Here is a 21,585-nt window from a genome sequence, read left to right as displayed (position 1 = left end):
AAATCTGATTGGCCGTTGTGTTCAAAATATATGTCTTTAAAAATATATATCTTTGACGCTCTTCACAGAGCGCTTACACAGATATACACGGGAGCGTTTGAAAACAGGGGGCTATCAGCGGATCCGTCGAGATATATATATATATATATATATATATATATATATATATATATATATATATATATATATATATATATATATATATATATATATATATATATATATATATATATATATATATATATATATATATATATATCAGCTATATATATTAGCGATCTGCTGATAGACGCCTGCTTTTAAACGCTTGCTTTCCAAACATGTTTTTGATTTCACAGACATACAGGGAGTGCAGAATTATTAGGCACGTTGATTTTCTGGTCATATTTTTTTTCCAGGCACATTTGACAAATTCCAAACCACAGTAATCCTAATAAATACTATTGATTTAGTATTTAATAATGTATAAGTGATATATAATTGTTCATGAAGGCTGGAAATGAAAATCACCTTATATTCAGGTGTGCAGAATTATTAGGCATGTTTTCTTTTACAGATAAATTGAGCCAAAAAAGAGATTTAACTCAGACTGAAAAGTCAAAAAGTATTAAATGCCCATGAGAAGGATGTAATACTAATGCAATACTAGACATTGCAGTTAAGGCATGACCATTGGACAGTGAAATGCTCGTTGGGTCAGCAGGATCTGACAAAAACAGGTGGTGAAGAAAAGACACCTGTTAACTGCAAAAGAATTAAGAATTAAGGTGAAGAATTAAGGGTGAAACCATCAGGAACCCTTTAGTCTCCAGCGCCACCATTTTCCAAAGCTGCAACCTACCTGGAGTCTCCAGAAGTGCAAGGTGTCAGGATCTCAGAGACTTCAGTTAGGTAAAGAATCCTAAAAAATGACCCCCACTAGATAAGAATCACAAGCTGAAGTGTTGTAAAATACATGAAGAAGGTTTTTTTATAATTCTGCAGGTTAATTCTGCACTCCCTGTATAGTTGAAAGTGTGAACACAACGGCCAATCAGGGGTGTGAGATGGTGGTCCAGTGGGTTAAACCATGGAACTGATATGCAGAAGGTTGTTCGATCCCAGCGGTCACCACCAGTGTGTCCTTGAGCAAGGCACTTTACTCCATGTTGCTTCAGGGGGATTGTCCCTGTCATAAGGTCCCTGTAAGTCGCTTTGGATAAAAGCGTCTGCCAAATGCATAAATGTAAATGTAAATGTAAAATGTGTTTAAGAATCCATTCAACAGCGCTCAAAATGATAGAGGGAAATCCTAGAGGGCTGGTATCATCACATTTTTTAAATTTCAGTAATGTAATTTTGACAACACTATATCAAAGAATATATTATTACATAAAAAAAAAATGATAGCCCATCTTAATATATACACATAGTTTAGCCAGCAAAAATATCAGTATATTGTCAGAGGTTTAATTTTAATAAAAATGTTCAATGCTTTTTTTTCAGAGTATTAACTGCAAAAGTTTATTTCAGAAAAGTAATGGGGTTACAAACCATTGTTATATGGATGATTAGAGGCACCTTTGGTGTCTGCATATTGAAGTACAGTGCCCTTGCCCAAGTGGCAGTATTTTTGCCTTGGAGGGAGAACGGGTGCATACACCTATACATTATTGACTATTACCACTTTTTTCCCAGTGACCTATGCTGTCAAATGACCATTGGTGTGGTTTACCGTTTGGGCTCAAAAGACTTTCCTCGAGTACATTTCCTGCTGAGAGGGAACCGAGGAGGCTACAGGCCTGTCTTTCTTTAGCGCACTGCTGAATGGCCCGTCTTTTGCTCACCGGTGGATCGATCTGAGCACAGGAAGCCAGAGACGCCAGGGATCAGACTTCAGGAATCTCACTGCCACTCGACTGCCCGGGGCCAGCGGCACCAGGCCAAACATCCGCTCAGCCATCAGGACCAGAAAACCGCAGCATATACAGCACGCAATCTCAAAAAAAAGAGTGCACGCACACACATACACACACATGCTATGATTGCGTCTGGAACTGTGCTCAGCATCGAGCTCCTGTAATTTTCAAGTCAGTTTTTGATCTATCATCTGTCGAAGTGGTAAAGCACAGCGCTTATCACAATGGATGAAATAAGGTAATCACTTACGAACTGACTGCTTTCTCAAAAATTATGAACCTCACATACTCTGATGCAGTGATTGTTCCCGTCTAGATACTCAACGATGGTTATGGCAGTTCTAAAAAGCAGGTTATTATGGTTGTCCATATAAATGCCCCATTCGACAATCATCAGCAACTATGGTGCAATTTTGAGAAGCTAAGAAAATCTCCACCGAAGTTGAACAGAAATAATGCGCTGATGATAAAAAGCTTTGATTTGCTGAGAATCTTTTTGAAGCTTTTCTAGCAGAGATGAAAGAGGAAACAGTAAGCCCCCCCCCCCACCCCCCCACAAAAAAAGTGTTGTCTGTATGCCAAGTCTCCTGTGGTTTCTTTTGTTATGTTGCAGTTTCTTTTTAGTATGTTAGGCTGACCTCTCCTTGCACAGATATAAACAAACCTACTATATACACATTGCAAACCAGGACACAACCACTTGAATAACTGGGAACTGAGGTTCAGCATAGGTTAATCCTGTGCGTACCGACCCATGTACACTATAACTAAAATATTTATTGACAGAGACAAAGATGCTCTCTGATAACTGAATTGGGGAATTTTTCAACTGAAATTCCAATATAATTTGAATTTAAGTGTAACGAATTTGAATAAAAAAAAAACCTACAGTAAATTCCAGATAAATTTGAAATGATTAGAAAATGACTTTAAAATTTAAATTCAATTTAAATGGAATATGAACACCCTACAGATGTTATCATAGAACATAACATACACCAATATATTTTTATGTATATATATATATATATATATATATATATATATATATATATATATATATATATATATATATATATATATATATATATATATATATATATATATATATATATATATATATATATATATATATATATATATATACACACACACACACATATATACACACCGGTCAGGTAGGCAGCAAGTAGGCAGCAAAGGCAGGAAAAATGGGCAAGCATAAGGATTTGACAGAGTTTGACAAGGGCCAAATTGAGATGGCTAGACGACTGGGTCAGAGCATCTACAAAACTGCAGATCTCCTGGGGTGATCCTGGTCTGCAGTGGTCAGTATCTATCAAAAGTGGTCCAAGAAAGGAACAGTGGTGAACCAGCGAGAGGGTCATGACTCATGGGCGGCCACGGCTCATTTATGCAGGTCTTTGCTCCCCACCCTGCCTGTGTGGTCTGATCAAACATACGAGCTACTGTAGCACAAATTTCTCAAGAAGTTATTGCTGGGTCTGATAGAAAGGTGTCAGAATACACAGTGCATCGCAGTTTGTTGCGTATGGGGCTACATAGCCACAGACCAGTCAGGGTGCCCATGCTGACCCCTGTCACCATGAGCCCTAGTAATAATATTAGTGTTTTATTGTATTTTTGATCAAATAAATGCAGCCTTGGCAAGAGATTCTTTCCAAACACACACACACACACACACACACACACACACACACACACACACACACACACACACACACACACACACACACATATATATATTTCAAAGTATTTAACTACAGTATTTCCAGAATTAGTAAATTCACTTTTTAAACTTTTTTTTTAAATGGCACCTACAAAAAATATTCAATGCATTTTATTCATATATGATTAGTTCTATATGATTAAGACACTTAATTTCCTCTGCCAGCAACATGAAACAGATTCTGGATTTATTGTACAGTTGAAAAGAAAGAGGAAAAAAAAAATTCATTAACTCACGCTCAAGGGCTTTTTTTTATATTAAATTACATATAAAGTTTTCACCCTGAGGTCTGCATATAGTTTATGATCACAGACTAAAGCTGTTGTTCACAGTTTAATGGAATATAATTTGTGTACAGTGTGGAGTCTAATATTAAATCACATGTGCTAGTTCAGGCACAATAGCATATGGTATAATGAGAAGGTGTTGATATACAAACATCTCACTCAACAATCAGATCGTAAAAGACAATTTTAACATGTTGGCGCTAAAAAGCCAATGCTTCCTGTTGCACAGCACTTATTCAAATTTATGGCAAATAAGCTTCATATTCCAAGAGCTCATTAAAATGTATAAGTTTGCCGCTGACCTTTTAGGCAGCAGAGATGTAGCAGATTCTACTCTAATGGTTCAGTATTCTAGTCATTTTGAACAGGCGACTGTTGAACACTGGAGAGCATTAATTCCGACAGTTTATATCAGTGTGAATCATGCTACACTCTTCACATTCCCCTTCAAAGCTGCAATTGCAAAGATCATGTTACTAATTGATGAACACACTTTTACGAAGAGGCGCATTTGAATTAAACATGTTTGGTTATTTTTTTCTCTTCAGTGTTGTGAACAATGTTTGCTAGGCCAGCCAGATTCACAGCCGATTTGCATCAGAAATGGAAAATCTTCCACTAAGTAGGTTAGCGAGTGGAGTGAGGCCATTTTGCATTGTGCCATTTGCCTCGGCAGAGGAGAGATCAAATGGCAGTCACTGGACCCGGAGCAGACAGGGAGCAGCTGCCAGTACGGTGCCCCCCCTTTAGGCCACCTTTTTCTCCTTTTTCTCAGTTACTGTATGTCCTAGAACTCAATCCCATAACCTCCCTCCACTTCAAGCCATTGCTAATATACTGGCATTTATGGGTCAGTGCTCAGGAAGGAGAACAGAAGTACAAGTTCTCACAAGGGGACTTTCACATAGGCAATGTCACAGAGCAACCATCTCTTGGAGCTTTCAAACACCAAACTAAAGCAAATAGGGATGTCAAAAGATCTTAAGCGCTCCTGCAGCAAAAATAACAACAACAGTCTGATAATCTTAGCTTAAACTGGTCAGGTCAGCATGTTGATGATGAAAGTGACATGTTAAGGCAAAGTATGGTAACCCATACAAGTTAGTGCACACACATTAGGATTAGGGAGTAGTGAACAAACACACTGCAAACCATGGGCACACACACCCAGTGCAGTAGGCAGCCATGTTGCTGTGGCATTCGGAGTGCGATTGGGGGTAAGATCAGTCATTTACTTTTGATATTGAGGATCAAACCTGCAGCCTTCGGGTTACCAGTCTGACTCTCTAACCATTAGGCCACAACTGTCCCTTCCGCCTTTTTATTTGGGAAGCAAGCTGAAAAGTTTCCAAAATCTCCCTACAATTAGCTAAGCGACCAGTCTAAGAGACCAACTAAGACCAGAACACTACCTTAAGCTGGTTTAAGACATTTACTCAACAGTTTTTTTGGTCTTATATGGTTTAAAATGGCCTGAACTGGTTTACAATGGTCTCAGAGCCTGACCAAGCTTCATCGACATCATACGTGATGCACCAAAATGACTTTTACTGAAAACCAAAATTAAAGTTTATTTAATAATCAATTAATGAATCACATTAATGTAATAATCAACTCTCAAACACAAACTGAGTTGTATATAAACTTGTAAATAACACATAAGGCAGTTTTTAAGTCAACATATGGACATTAAATGGCTTTCCTGAGGTATGTAACATCACATTACATTGTTTACAAGTTGTTTTATTGAAATCTTTCCACAGTTGAAACACTGACTAAGTGATTAAATGAGACATATACATTTCAGTAAGTTGTAATGTTTCTTTCGACATTAATTTTATTTTGCTAGATAACGTGGTAAAGAGGAAGATGATCGGTTCATGTGTGCTTCACGCTGCTCAAAAGTAACAAAGCACCAATCTTATTGAGATTATTGGATTGTATGTGAGCTATAAACATATTATTTAATGTTTTGTTCAGGTATCAACTGAAAACATGTGAAAATCTTGGTTCATAAAAAATGAAACTTATCCATCTTGTGTGCACGAAATAGACAGTGACACCGTCAAAATGTGCCAATTAAATGTCACCATTTCGGTCAATGTTTTTTGTCCCTCCAAATTTTAAATTTTCACCTGAATATTTTCGCGATGTTGATATTTTGGTGGATCACTAGTCATTAGGCTGACCATTCACAACCATTAAAACATTTCCTGAAGCACACCTTTGTATGACGTCCTTACCCCTCACCCCAGTACAGCCCCACACTTCAGTTCAAAATCAGGACAGCTTGCAATGGAGGTCATGTTGGCAAGTGTGAACCGGTTCACCTGAGATCCTCTCTCTCTCTCTCAAACAAACACACACACGCACATGCACAAGTGTTCGCCTCACCTAGCCGACCCTTCACTTTACTGAAGGGAAACACTCTCCCTAGCACTGAAACAACTGCACTGTAATTACCGTCATTTGTCAAGTGTGTGCCTGATTTATAGTCAATTAAAAATACCCTAAAATGTGGCAGTGGGCCCTGTTGTATGTGGGCCGTGTGATTAATGTTGTACAATTACAGCTGTGAGAGTGGCATGAGCTGGATAAAGCCATGTTTAGAAATAAAGGGGCTTTGCCACATGGCTAAAACAGAAAATACAGTACCATATACTTTTGTACAACATAGCAGTTTTTTTTGTTTGTTTGGGGGGGGGGGTAACCCTTAAACGCATACCTCGGGTCTTTAGTGACCCATCATTCACTACCCTCCACTTCATTCATTTTTTTAAGTTAGACATTTACCTTGTCAGTCTTCCTCAATCAATTCAAAGGGCGTGCACGGCGCAAGTGCACTTAGAACATGTCCGAATCCACTTTTGCTACTTTAACGTGGGAAAAAAGGTCTGAAAGGATTGCCCCTATTCTCTTAATGACTCATGGGTGTGTTTTGAGCATAATGTGCATTAAACCAATCAGAGTCTCATTTCCCATTCCTTTTAAAAGCCAGTTTAACCAACTGCGCCACGCAGGATGTGAAAATGATAACATTGTCAGGAAGAAACTAGCAAAAAACACTTGCGTCATGCCCTCAATCTTTGATGACTGAATAAGTGCAGTTCACCATTATTCCAACGTCTGATACACAATGCTGAAGTGACGTTTCACTCATAGTCACCGCAGGCAGAAAAAAAAGAATAGGAAGTATCATCAGCAAAACTTGAAATGACTAAGTGATTTACTGCAGTGCAAGTACTGAATGCAATCAAATATTAGTGTCACTGTCACTTGATGGTGAATCTGGTGAAGAAGCTGTCAGCACTCAAAATATTGATTTTGAAGGTGTTGAAAATGATAGTTTTGAGAATATGTTTGGGATCGCGAATATGAGCCAGATGCTGAATGTACTGGGAAATTAGCTCTGACGAGGACAGTGATGATGGTATAAAACATCTGCTCAAACTGAACCCTTCCAAGCTCCAAAAGGTAACAAAATATGCTTTATTTTATTCTTCTGTAATTATTACTTTAATATCAAGTTTTATATTATCCCAACAGGTAGAGATCTATCCGTGTTATATAGATCCGGGTCAATAAAGACATTCATGGATTTAAAGGTGGGGTAGGTAAGAATGATCTAAAACACTTTTGTCCAAATTTGTTTAAACTTTCTTTATATGTCAATACATAATTAACATTTAAGTACTCTGAAAAAGAGAGTATAAAAATCGAGTGACTCTAGACTTTTTAATCTGCAATAAACACCGCTCATTATTTTCGTTCGGGCCGAAACAAGTGATTGGCTTGGGCGACTGTCACTCTCTCTCGCTACCATAGCTACCGCCGCTTTTGCTCGAGGATCTGCCCACATGCGCGCGCCCCAGTGTTGCCTAGTCGGGCTACTTCAAACACTGTTGCCGCGGGCTGTTTTTCATGTCCGCGGGTTGAAGCGACCCCAATTATGTGATATTTTGCCCAGGGATTTGCGAATTTTAGCAGGCAGCCCTACCAAAAAGACACATATTTTACCCCCCAAACGCGATTTTTACCGGAGAAACACGATTGGGCTTGTTTTGGGCTAGTTTTGAGTAGCAATTGGGCGGATTTTGTTGTGAAAACCTGGCAACCCTGGGGCACCCGTTTGATTTGAGTTCAAGAGGCTATATTTCTGCTGGACAGGTAATCTTTCATTTTGATTATACATTTTTTTGGTTTATGTTTTCATGAAGCATGTCTCACTAGCACACGTAGCTGCCTAATATAGCTAACATAACATTACTTAGCATAAAGTTACAATGTTATACACTTAGCGAGCCATTAGTAGAGATGATAAATACTCAATATGCTTAGCTCAAGTTGATCGCTGTCGTGTTGAATTTCGCAAAATGTAACTTTAGATAACAAAATGCATGTGTAAAAGCTAGTACACCGCATCCAGGAACTTTTTTTAGAACCAAGTTAGCTTTAGCTACTACCCTCTGTCTAAACTCTTTTACCATGTTCACCGGGAACTTTACCTGCATGTTTATTTCGGCCCTTGGTTTGTTTTTATATACTCTACCAATGTTTATATTGATGTTTTTATCTTGTATCTGTGTGTGTCGTAGACACTGTGTTGTGTGTGTATTTTAAACTTTACCAGTATCGTTATTCTAGCTTGATAGTGAGTACTAGAAGACATCTTATTTGTTTATATTCATAATGATAAAGTTAGATTTTTTATTACATGTGATTCTGACATGATGTCACTACATGCACTTCTTCTCCGCTCGCCTCAGGTAAATAATGCGTCTTTCAGCTGAGCTGACCGTGGTAGGCGTAGCGCGTTCATGTGTTTTGGGGGCGTGGCTTTGGAAAGAGCCCAGAAGGGAGAAGGTGGAGTGAATGGAAAAATGAGCTGTCTTTAAAACAGTCGTGAGAGGTCTACAGACACTCAATTTTTATACTTTCTTTTTCTGAGTACTTACATTTTAATTATGTATTGATATATAAAGAAAATTTTAACAAATTTTGAAAAAAAGTTTTTTAACCAAATCCTACCTACCCTACCTTAAAGGGATAAAAATGTAAAAAAAATTTTTTTAAATAAATAAATAAATAAATATATATATATATATATATATATATATATATATATATATACACACTATATTACAAAATCATTTTTAAATTAAAAATCATTAGAAAAAAGGAATGTATGCATATAGTTTTGAAGGAATTTTGTTTTGTTAAACAAAAAGATAAAGGCCTGACTGCACTGTATACAATCAGGTCAGAGGTTTCTTCAGCAAATGTTCTTGTAAACTGTCATCATCTCTTACCACTACAATCACATACAAAAAATGTTATGTTATTTGGCCCTGGAGTGAACTGTCATTTCACAGCCAGTAAGAAAAAAATAAAAATAATTATATATATATATATATATATATATATATATATATATATATATATATATATATATTCTGTAAAGCGTGTTTATGTGCCTTTAACACGCACGGAAAGACTTATGCCTGTAAACTCCAAGATCTTAAGGCTATACCTCAATTCAATTTACTTAAAACCAGTAAGCAATGAAAAAGGCTGAGTGCACTTAAGATGGAAAAATGATAAAGTCAAGCACAACACAGTGGAGGAAGTCTGAGTTCCTTCCAGGAAGAGGTACTCCAGAGCTAATAATCTGTGCCAGGCCTGAACAGACATACTATTGTATGGACTGAGAGCTGAGGAAGAGTCTGAACATTATTGTGATTATGGCCAATCAAGACCATAACTCAGAATCTTATTGCCATGCAGGCAATAGTGAATCACACATTGCGTGTTACAGTGACAGTCTGTATTCGGTCTGAGGAATGACGCTAGTGCAAAGTTTTTGTCCTGCATGATGTAATGGTGAGCAAAAGGGATAGATGGAGGTAAGTGTTTGAATTACCAACAGGGAGTTAGAATCTGCTGTAAAATGTTCCAGACTGAAGAAACAAGCACACTTACATTAAGAAAAAACAGAACTAAAGTAGCGTGTACACACTGAAAAAAAGGGGTCTTAAGTTTTAAGTAGAGGGCTCTTCAATAAGGACATGCCCGATGGCTTGGGGCCAGCGTGAAAGACGCTCTGGCCAGTTGACAGAACTGTCACTGTCCCGATCGTTCCAGCGCGGCATTGTCATGAAAATGTGACTCAATTCGGTACTCGCACGCTACAATCTGAAGAGTGCGCCCAGAAAGCCGCCTATCAGACAGCGCGAAAATACTAAATTGAAATACAAAGTTCTGTCATGAAACTCTAGATGGCGCCGGCTAATAGGTCCTTTAACTACCTGTGTGTAATCACATCGTCATCTTTAGGGCACAGCTGACTGGTTCCTGCTGTATCAGTAGCCAATGAGCTTGTGTGCTTAATCTTGAAAAACTCTGGTAGCATTTGCCTTAGCAGTGCAACGCACTTTCAGAAACCCTCCACATTCCCCAACTCCACCTGTATAGATCTGCTACGGATAATTAATGCATGCTCTATTGTACAGCAGCAGCATGTCTTACTTGCTCACAGCAGCGTGTCGTGTGTATTGGCAGTATCAAGTCTCGCACTTGCTCTGCAGCAACAGCAACAGCAATAACCTACAGCAGCAGCAATAAAAGCAGCAGCAGCAGCAGCAGCGTAGCAGATCTAGGGTGAATTCAGGGTGATTGGGACAGTTTTTGCCATTAAGATGACTAGGAAAAAATGTCCCAATCACCCTGAATTCACCCTATTCCGCCAAGACCAAACATTTTAACATCGTCATACCCATTACCATGCCAAACACTCCAAGAGTTGTCATGATAGAATTCTCTTTCATATCTTCTTGCGCTTGAATGTACAAAGTCAGACAAAATGATGTAAAAATTGCCAAGTCTCCTAGCAAACATAAGAGTTGAGAAAGACAACGCATGTGTAACAGTATATTGGATCTGTGCATGTGGTCTTAAAGTTACAGCAGCCTAATAAACCTGCTGCTGTCTGTGTTTTTAAACAACAAAAGACAAAGGGAAAAAAATAACTCCCTGCTCTTGACTGTATAACTTTTATTACCCGACCAGGTCAGTAGAAAAAAAAAACCTTAGCATTGAGCCCTGAAGTGACTGGCTGCATCTAAAAAATTCAAGCTGGCTTTATAAACGTTATATAAATGGTGGGTTAAAAAAAAACAATCCAATTTTTGGGACTATATTGTCATTGCTCACAAACACAATGCATTTACTTTCTCAACTGTGATCTAAAATAATTTAGTGTGATTATCAGGCAATCTATCAAAGAGGTAAGGTTTTGCAAGAAGATCTAGATGAAGTGATTTATAGTGCGGTGAGAAAAGGATAAATTGTCCAGTCTTCAGGCTGTGACTCAATTATCAAAAGTGTCACCTTCTACTTTGATACGTGATCTCTCTGATCCGCGTCGGGTGATATTCTAATTTCCCAGCGGCGGAGGAGTTTTGAGCCGAGCAGAGTTTGTATTTTTGGTGCGACCAGCTGCGGGATAATAAGTGTGTGAAATTGGAGCTGGTGTTGAATTAACGGTGAGGGGCTCAGGGAGAAGAAAAGATCAATCTCATTGGCTTTCATAAAATTGCATTCCATTTTTCCTTCTTCATTATAGTGTGGGACGAGGAGAATGGCGATACCTATACGGTGAGGATCCAGAGAAATGAGAGCACTCCACTTTATTTGATTTTCGTTTTAGTAATATAAAAACGATATCCCATTCGAGAGAATGAAGCAGTTCTGTAAGCGCCGGCTCTTATTGGCGAGGGTTCCTGAAAAATGATTTTACTCCTAATTTAGGAGCACAATTTGATAGGATGGAGAAAAAGTAATCGTGTTTCACTTAGATTCATCTTTGGACTGACTTCTTATTTTACATGTCGATTTTCAAATGAAACTTCTAAAAGTGTATACACATGCAATCATACTACATTTTTACTATATATATATATATATATATATATATATATATATATACACACATACATCACTAAACCATGGTTGTATTGCAAAGGTGTATTTGCAAGTATTCTGCACTCATATGTTCTGAAATACAGTGTTCCTTCATATGCATTCAGACATTTATGCATGCTTGCAGTCTTTCTGAGAGTTAAATTAATTAATTTTGTTGACCTAGGACTCTCAGGTGGTTAGCGTTGACGACCTCGAGACTGCCTCCATCTGCATAATTACTGAGCAGGCATAGCCAAACAGGAGGAGAGGAGAGTAGTGTATTTACATAAATCTGCATATGTCACCTGCACAGTTGACTGCCTCTGACACCAGCTATGAGTCACCAGCCTCACACCTGCAAACACAAACTCACACGCACACACACTGTAAATGCATTCAGCACACAGAAAGACTGCGCTCACGATAACCTCATCACTGTTATGATACACTTGCAACAACACTCGTATCAGTACCGGAACGATTATGCTTCATTGTAAGGGTATAATGAAGTGTCCTGCCATACTGAGTTTAGCTGATGTTATGTTACCCATGTTCCCTACAAACTGCAACCATTTTAAGGTGTAAACAAGTCTCGGTATCCTGGCAAATGCTCCAGCAATTTCAGTTCCACCAGTGAAATTGTGAAGACTAAAGTTATGCACAAGTGCACAGGGATTTAGGTGTTAGCATGCTGTTAATAATGGACATTTTAGTATTCACATGTAATCATAGATGGCGAGTATGATACTGCTTTGGTAAACAAGAAGTTAATAAGAAACTTGCTTGCTTCAGTAACTTGCATTTTATACACAATATTGCCAGTTAATTTTTGTTTTGCTCCATCAGCAAAAATACTTCTAATCAAAACAACAGCAGAACAAAATGCTGTGTAAGTCTGAGCAATATATTTTATTTTAAAAGAAAGAAATCAATACTTTTATTTAACAAGGCTGCGTTCAATTGATCAGAAGTGGCAGTAAAGACACTGACAATGTTACAAAAGACTTATATTTTAAAATAAATGCCAGGGTATAAAATACTTGTATAATTATACTTGATTACTGCACTTAAGTATTATTTTGGGGAATTTGCACTTTACATACTTTTGCTTGATTACATTTCTGAAGAAAAAACATAACTTTTTTTACTCCTTACAAGTTTACATTTTTGCATTTTATTTTGTTCCAAGCACACGTGTTTCAGATTCAAGGTTTTTTTTTTTCTACAATATTTTTGTCTGTTTTGATATTGCCCTGTCTATGTAGTATACTGAGTGTAAATATAATCAGCAATGACAATTTAAATACAATTCATATTTGCAATATTCATATTAACAATTCATGATTGCTTTGTTTTTATTAAATGTTACAAATCTCCAAAAACATAAAAACAAAAAGGTTTTAAATGAACATTGTATGTTTAATTATTTGTAAACCATGTTTAGTGATGTTCTTACCAGGGAGTGGATAAATTGTATTACAGGGAGTGCAGAATTATTAGGCACGTTGATTTTCTGATCATATTTTTTTTCCAGGCACATTTGACCAATTCCAAACCACAGTAATCCTAATAACTACTATTGATTTAGTATTTAATAATGTATAAGTGATATATAATTGTTCATGAAGGCTGGAAATGAAAATCACCTTATATTCAGGTGTGCAGAATTATTAGGCATGTTTTCTTTTACAGATAAATTGAGCCAAAAAAGAGATTTAACTCAGACTGAAAAGTCAAAAAGTATTAAATGCCCATGAGAAGGATGCAATACTAATGCAATACTAGACATTGCAGTTAAGGCATGACCATTGGACAGTGAAATGCTCGTTGGGTCAGCAGGATCTGACAAAAACATGTGGTGAAGAAAAGACACCTGTTAACTGCAAAAGAATTAAGAATTAAGGTGAAGAATTAAGGGTGAAACCATCAGGAACCCTTTAGTCTCCAGTGCCACCATTTTCCAGAGCTGCAACCTACCTGGAGTCTCCAGAAGTGCAAGGTGTCAGGATCTCAGAGACTTCAGTTAGGTAAAGAATCCTAAAAAATGACCCCCACTAGATAAGAATCACAAGCTGAAGCGTTGTAAAATACATTAAGAAGGTTTTTTTATAGGTTTTATGGACAGATAGGTTGAGAGTGACTCTTGAAGGACCAGCACCACATCCTCTAGTACCACTGTTTGAAGAATTCATCTTCCAGAATCTGGCAGTACGTTTTGGGAGTTCATTTTTAGTCCATCTCTGCAAAACGGACTTCAGGATGGATACTTGTTTCCACAAAAATATTAAGCCGCACAACTGTTTTCAACATCAATAATAATAAGAAATGTTTCTTAAGAGCAAAAATGTGTGGTATAACTATCCTTGTGGGGACATTTTGTCACAGACACATACAAACCCACATGTGCGTACACATACCTATGAATCTATAAATACAAATGACAACACCCTGGCCAGTTTTCTTGTGTATCAGCTTGCAAGGTTCCTGAGCCTAGAGCTTGCAACAAATAAGCTTCATGAAATGCAAGCATACTTCTCTGACTGAATGATCACGCTTTCGCAAACAACATAGCATGGCAATGCCATCGTTTATATTTTGGTTTACTATGAAAGTTATTTGCCCACGTGCGAAGTTGTGCACGTAAGTGAGTGCGTTTTGTGTGTTGTGGTGTGCTGACAGGAGCATATTCAGGGTAATAGAAGTGCACAGTGGTTACAGGGTGACTCAGTAAAGCGGAACTGAGCTCTGTCTCCATGTGCATGGATCGCTGGGTCCCTAGATGACAGAATGCCTCAGCGCCCTTCCCTATCGAATAGAATAGAATAAGAGATTGAAACTCCAGGCGAGATTGGCCATCTTGCTGAATTGGTGATAAAATATATATTTTTCCATTGGAAAAAGTGGTACTTCTCATTGCATTTTTTGGCCTGATGACCGTGCTTTCGTCTGTCAGCTTAATGGTGTTGAGTGGTCTTCTATGTCAGTGTAATCATGTTCTGTAGCTTAAGTAAATTGAAATTCAAAGGAAACGATCTTTTGTAAGGACTGCCGCCACTCTTACTGTTCTAATTACATGGATCAATAGCTCTCCCCAAATACAAAAACTTGGAACACAGCGGTCAAACCGGCTCCAAATCGGTAGCTGTGTGCAAACTCAACAGTCATGCCCAGTCGAACACACAAACACAAACATTCACAAAAACTCATCGTCACGCAAACTGCAGTATCCGCAGTACTGTTTTGGCAGAATACGGTGCCCATTCTTCCTCTATTAGCTGAGCAACCTGTTGACACGACTGTCAATTTGGGAAGAGGAGACAGAAAAGAAAGGCACTTTGGCAGAGATACTAGATTCCCACTGGGGCCTGAAGCATTGCCAGTTAGACATTACTGCCGATCCCAGAGGAGTCGAAGAAATGCTTGAAGACATTACTGTGCATCTCAGAGGGGACACGGTCCAGTGAATATTGACAATCAAGAGAAACAGTTGTTGATGCTTTTTTCTTTTTTGAACGAGAACTGACAATCATAATAAGAGATCCCACAGAGCCTGATTAACCAATCAAATCGCACACCTTTCTGTTAAAACACAAATCTTTCTGGTGACACTTAACAGCCTTAAAAGGTTACTTCACTCAAATATGACAAATCTGTCATTATTTACTCACCCTCATGTCGTTCCAAACATGTAAGACCTTTGTTCATCTTCGGAACACAAACGAAGAAATCCGAGAGCTTTCTAACCCCCCCCCCCCCCCCCCCCCCTATAGACAGCATGTTATTACCACTTTCAAGGCCCAGAAAGGTGATAAAGACATTGTTAAAATCGTCCATGTGACTACAGTGGTTCAAACTTATTGCTATGAAATTACAAGTGCACAAAAAATAAAAAAAATAACGACTTTATTTAACAATTTATTCTCTTTCATGTTCGTCTCCTATGCTGTTGACGTAGTAAACACACTGCAGCGCTTCCGGTTCTACGTCAGAATGCTGGCTCAGTATTGGCCACTGATTGGCCAGCTCCTGAATCAGTATCACATCCATGCATCGTTGTGCTCACGTGAATAGCGTCGACCAATAGAGCACCGGCGTTCTGACTGCACAGTTTACACTACGTAAACAGTGTAGGAGACTGACATGGAAGAGAATAAATTGTTGAATAAAGTAATTATTTCTGTTTGTTTGTTTTTTTGCGCACAAAAAGTTTTCTCTGCGCTTCATTACATTAAGGTTCAACCACTGTAGTCACCTGGACAATTTTAATGATGTCTTTACTACCTTTCTGGGCCTTGAAAGTAGTAATAATGTTGCAGTCTATTGGGGGTCAGAAACCTCTTGGATTTCATCAAAAATATCTTAATTTGTGTTCCAAAGATGAACGAAGGTCTTATGGGTTTGGAACAACATGAGGGTGAGTAATTAATGACAACATTTTTGGATGAACTAATCCTTCAAATAACCTTTAATATACTTGAGAATTAGATTGATAAATACTAATTACTAGGTCTTGTTCAAAAATGCTTCAACTTATTTATATATAAAAAGTCTAAAATAAATACACAGAGTTTAGGAATGACAACCACATGCAGTAACCAAATTAACTTCTGAAAATTTCAGGTCACAACAGTATATATTGTGCATAAAATCTGTGTAAAACTACTTGTTAATGCAGTAATGTCACTGTCTTTTGAGTGCTGCCAACTTGTCTGAAGTGCTAGAAAAATCACAGAAATTACAACAGGTACATCTTCACTCATTTACACATTTTCATACAATTTTCTCCATCATCTTCCACGGTCTGTGCTTGTCAGAGCTTGCAAAAAAAAGAAAAAGAAAAGACTTATATGGCCAAATATGTGGGTACATTCTTATAGCCCCAAAAACACAATGTGATTGTTGATATTTTTAAGCAACAGATCGGACAGCAACACTGATGCGGATTAAACTTTTTTTTACAAGACAGCCGGACAAGTGGATTAACTCTTTCCTCACCAGCGTTTTTTTTTTTTTTTTTTTTAAGTTGCCAGCCACCGCCAGCATCTTTGATCATTTTCACAAAAGTGTAATGGCTCCCAGAATAGAGTTAATAGTTAAAGCTTAGTCCAACCAGTGACCCGTTCAGACTATTTTGCGTACCGATACTCCGCCACTATCTCGCATGACTTTTTTGCATTTTCCCCAAATGGGGATCAGTGTAATACAAGCACCTCACACTCCATCCTGCTTGAGTGAAGCGACTGTCTGCCTGCTCTCACTGCAGCACTGACCTCTGCAGCATGTTTAGTCCCCTGTCTGATTTGTATTCACATGCAGTACAGGACCTGTGGACATCTATGAGGTGAACACCACATAGTGGATTGCATTTGCATTTTTTAATTTATTTTTCGGCATTTCTCATGTTATGCTTTCGGGGTGGGTGGGTTACAACACCACCAGGCAACACATTGTTTATGATTTTTCTGAAAAACTGATTAATATGTTGTTGCTCTCAAAACACTCATGGTGATCCCTTTTTCATGCAAGGCAGTGTATGAGTATCCTGTGGGGACGTACATACTTAATGTGTAATTAGACTGTAATTTCATTAATCACTCTGATTCTCGGGGTCTCGGGAGAGTTTTATTGTGTGAACGTGGAGACCTGTGAGGAAATGACTCGTTATTAGCAGTTCTCACTTTCTGCTTTTCTTTTTCTGCTGGATTCCTGTCTGACAAGGTAAAAGTATGCGTTGTCCGTTCTATAGTGTTTTAACCGCCTCTGATAAATATGACGCACACAGAATCTGTCTGGATGGAGGCATGGTCTGAATCTTTATGAAGAAATTCCTACAATGGTGCAACAGTTACAAACAGCAGATGCTGAAAGAGACGGGAATCACAAAGGCTTTGTAAACATCCACACAATCAAACAGAATAATTTATGAGCACTAGATTATTTTGATGTTTTGTTTGGACACTGCAGCTTTTATTTCCTTTTTTTTATATAAATGAAAAAGTATTGTGCATGATAATGAGAATAATGAACAATCAACATTCACCAGAGGCCCTCGAGAACTGTTCGTTCTCCAGCTGGCGCGCACATGTGGCTCAGACAGCCACGTTGTGTGAAAGAGACATAGCACGACATAGCCAAAACTACACAAATTCACACAAAATCTCATTGACCGCTGATGACATCATTGCCGTACCTTGCAGCAGAGGAACGTCTTTGAGGAACCCTCCACTGTACTCCACCTGGTACTCCTTCTCCTGAAATCCCGGTACACATTCAGCCGTCTGTTCTTTTTCCTGCGCTCCAGTGCACACAACCTGAAATGGGAAGAAAGATTTCATTTTAATAACTGAATACAGGGGACAATCTAAAAAAAAAATGTAAGGTTATGAATCGCCCTGGATTATATATATATATATATATATATATATTATATATATATATATATATATATATATATATATATATATATATATATATATTTTTTTTTTTTTTTTTTTTTTTTTTTCATATACACATATGCCTACAGTAAATTATTTGAGATACAGTGGGCTTATATAAATAATGACAACTTTTACAATCGGTGCAGCTGTAACTCAAGAAATGTAAATATTTGGTAACACTTTATTTCGATTGTCCTCTTTAGACATTCTACTAACTATAAGTAACTTTGCAACTATATGTCATCCACCAGTCATTAGAATATTAGTAGAAAGTCTGCATAATATCTGCTAACACTTTATTTTGATGGTCCCTCAACAGACAACCTACTGACTTTAAGTAACGTTGCATCTACATGTCAACTTATTCTACTAACCTGAACTCTAACACCTAACCTAACAGTCTACTAACAATTTACTACAGTCTACTAATACTCTAATTACAGTAAGTTGACATGTACTTGCAAAGTTACTAATAGGTAATGGAATGTCTAAAGTTGACAGCATCAAATATCCTGTAGGGAATACCTGAACCACACACACACACACATTGAAGTAATAAATTCTAATAGTAATAAAACATTTTACACCTCAATGTATGCGGTCCAGGTATTCCCTACATCCATACAGGATGGCAATACCAGAGACCACTAGCGTGTCCGTGATTGAAGGAATGTAACTTTAGTACAGAGTCCACAAATGTATCTGTATGAATAGAAGTGATTTCACCTTTGACCCCAGTTAAAATTGCCACAGTCTGCCCTTTCACAATCTCTCTCTAGAGATTGCTAATCGAATATAAATCAAATATGACTAATTATAAACATACTAATTAAGAAATACATATTTTTCTCACACTGCCAACATTTAGTGCACTTTTCTGACTTGTAATTTATTCTCAGAACTGAACTACATAGTCAAGGATTTCTATAGGAATCGTACAACCTGAAATTGCTTTGTTTATTTCATCTTCTGAAAAAACAAAACATTTTGTTTTTCCTGTTCTGAGTTAAAAATGGCTTCAACTGCACTGCTAAAACAAGTGTACTGACCAAAGCTGGAGTATTCAAGTTAATCAACAAGTCCATTTTCTGTCAGCCCAGCAATGACTAAATGCTGTTTTTACGGCGAGTGAGAGCACAACGATTCTGCTAAGGGCTTTTCTGGTCAATTATACTAATTTTAGGTTGAATTCCACTCAGGAAAGCAAAGCTTGTCTTCATTAAGAATTAAAGGTAATCATCCAGCTTTAAAAACTCAGAGAAAATGTATGTTTTGTGGCTTTAAAGTCAATGGTAGATGGAGAAGTTTTTAAAATCGCTTTTTTTCCCCTTTTGTAAGGGCCAGTGAGCAATGCAGTTCCAACCTTTCTGTCCATCTTCCTCTTTTACTTCCAGCAACATTATTACTCTTTCACACCTATTTTTGCTCTCCATCAATCACCCTTTCAGTTGAAGGGAAGCAGGGATTCTTTCTGACAATGACACACCCCGCATGCCGTCCTTGAACATACAGCCCTGTTCCTCCTCTCAGTTCTATAGTACATAACAACTCTAGACATATAGACGGAATTTCAGAGATCCCCTCAACAGTTTCTTCCTCTGGAATACATTCAACACAGATTCAACACATCGGAAACACAGAGCATAAATCATCAGCCGTGCTGTCTGATAACCCATTCATGAATAATGAAGGCCTTGGCTTAGCTTTCTCCCTTTGTGATTTAGTAAACCCCATGCTTTCTTAACAACCTTTACTTATGAAAGGATACGCACAATCACAGAGTCGCTTTGTAGCCAAAGAAAAAAGCTATTCTTTATAACTTCAAAGCAAAAAGCATTAGAGCACACAGGGCCGACATTTCCTCTTGGCAATATACCTATATCACTCTGAGATGATTTATTGATAATAAATATTTTGTAATATTATCGAGTTAACTGCACTGACACTATTGACTTAGAACAAAATTTGAACTCAGAAGCATAATGACACTAACTTTGTAACACCAACACTGCTATTGAACTGAATTGAATCAACACTGAATTGACTTGAGCTGATGGCACTATTATCTTGTGTAGAGTTGCTTTACAGCTGAAATGTAGCGTGAAAGAGACTCAAATATGTCGATTTTGGTCATACAGATAAGTGTTATACAGCATTTGTTAAGTGTCTACTTTTATTTGTGTACACTCACAATAAAAACTAAATGTTGTGCTTTTTGCAAAATAAAGAAAGCAAACATGATGCACGATTTGCTGTCTCTCTCTCAATGAAGTCCATTCTGATAACCGTCAGAAAATGAACTGTAACTTAGCGAATACTTGCCACACAAACCCCACATCTAAAGAAACGTTGAAATGTCAGGTTTTAAATAATGTAAATCAAATCAAAAACAAATAGTTTCTGTTTATGTAATCTGTTTGAAAAGAGAGAGATGTCAGTCATTCTTGAGCCTCCTTATTATCTGCTAAAGCGACCACACCCACGGAGAGCGCATTCTATTCAAAGGCAAATTCTGGCATGATCCATGCAAGTATCCCCACCTGCATCAACTCGAAAAAGCGCATCAAGTTTAGTGAGATTCACATACTTTACATCGTATTGAGATGCGGTGAGGAATGATCCTGGAATAATTTACCTCAGAAAAAGAGCTGGTTTCACTTTCATTTTTGCACAAATGTCAGAGCATGTCAAAACTTCTAAAGGGTCCCAAAACTCCCTCAGACCCCTAAGGGTTAATTGATGTATTTTACAATGTTAACTGTTTTTTGCTTATTAATATGAAATAAATGTGACTTGACTTGACTAGGACCCCAACAGACAGATTATTGTGACTAAACTAGATCCATCACACTATAATCTATAAACGACATCAATTGGAAAAAAAACAACAACAACAAAAAAAAACAACAACAACAAAAAAAAACAAGCCATGTACAAGGTTGTCCTGGAAGAAAAATTGCTTCCTTCTGCTCTGACAATGTTCCCCAACTGAAAGAGTAGGGTTTTTTTCTGCAAGACAACACTCCATGTCACACAGCCAGGCCAATAAAGGTGTGGATGGAGGACCACCAGATCAAGACCCTGTCATGTCCAGCCCAATCTCCAGACCTGAACCATACTGAAAACCTCTGGAATGTGAGGAGGATGGAAGTTCACAAGCCATAAAACAAAGACAAGCTGTTTGAATTTGTGTGTCAGGAGTGGCATAAAGCCGCCCAACAGAAATGTGAAAGACTGGTACAGAGCATGCCAAG

The 21,585-nt window shown here is 37.8% G+C and overlaps 1 protein-coding gene across 1 annotated transcript in view; it reads right to left on the bottom strand.

The window, feature by feature from the left end:
- cdh13 (cadherin 13, H-cadherin (heart)) overlaps positions 1-21,585 on the bottom strand; it is a 467,661-nt gene that overhangs the window by 337,648 nt on the left and 108,428 nt on the right. Inside the window, exon 2 of the mRNA XM_079825536.1 lies at positions 18,085-18,205. Within this exon, the coding sequence (XP_079681662.1) occupies positions 18,085-18,205 (121 nt within the window). The remainder of the gene's footprint in view (positions 1-18,084; positions 18,206-21,585) is intronic.

Source organism: Gobio gobio (assembly GCF_949357685.1).
Source record: "Gobio gobio genome assembly, chromosome: 9".
In the NCBI taxonomy this organism is placed as follows: domain Eukaryota; kingdom Metazoa; phylum Chordata; class Actinopteri; order Cypriniformes; family Gobionidae; genus Gobio; species Gobio gobio.
Note: the sequence above shows the minus strand (reverse complement) of the source record. Positions and strands in the feature narration are given on the sequence as shown.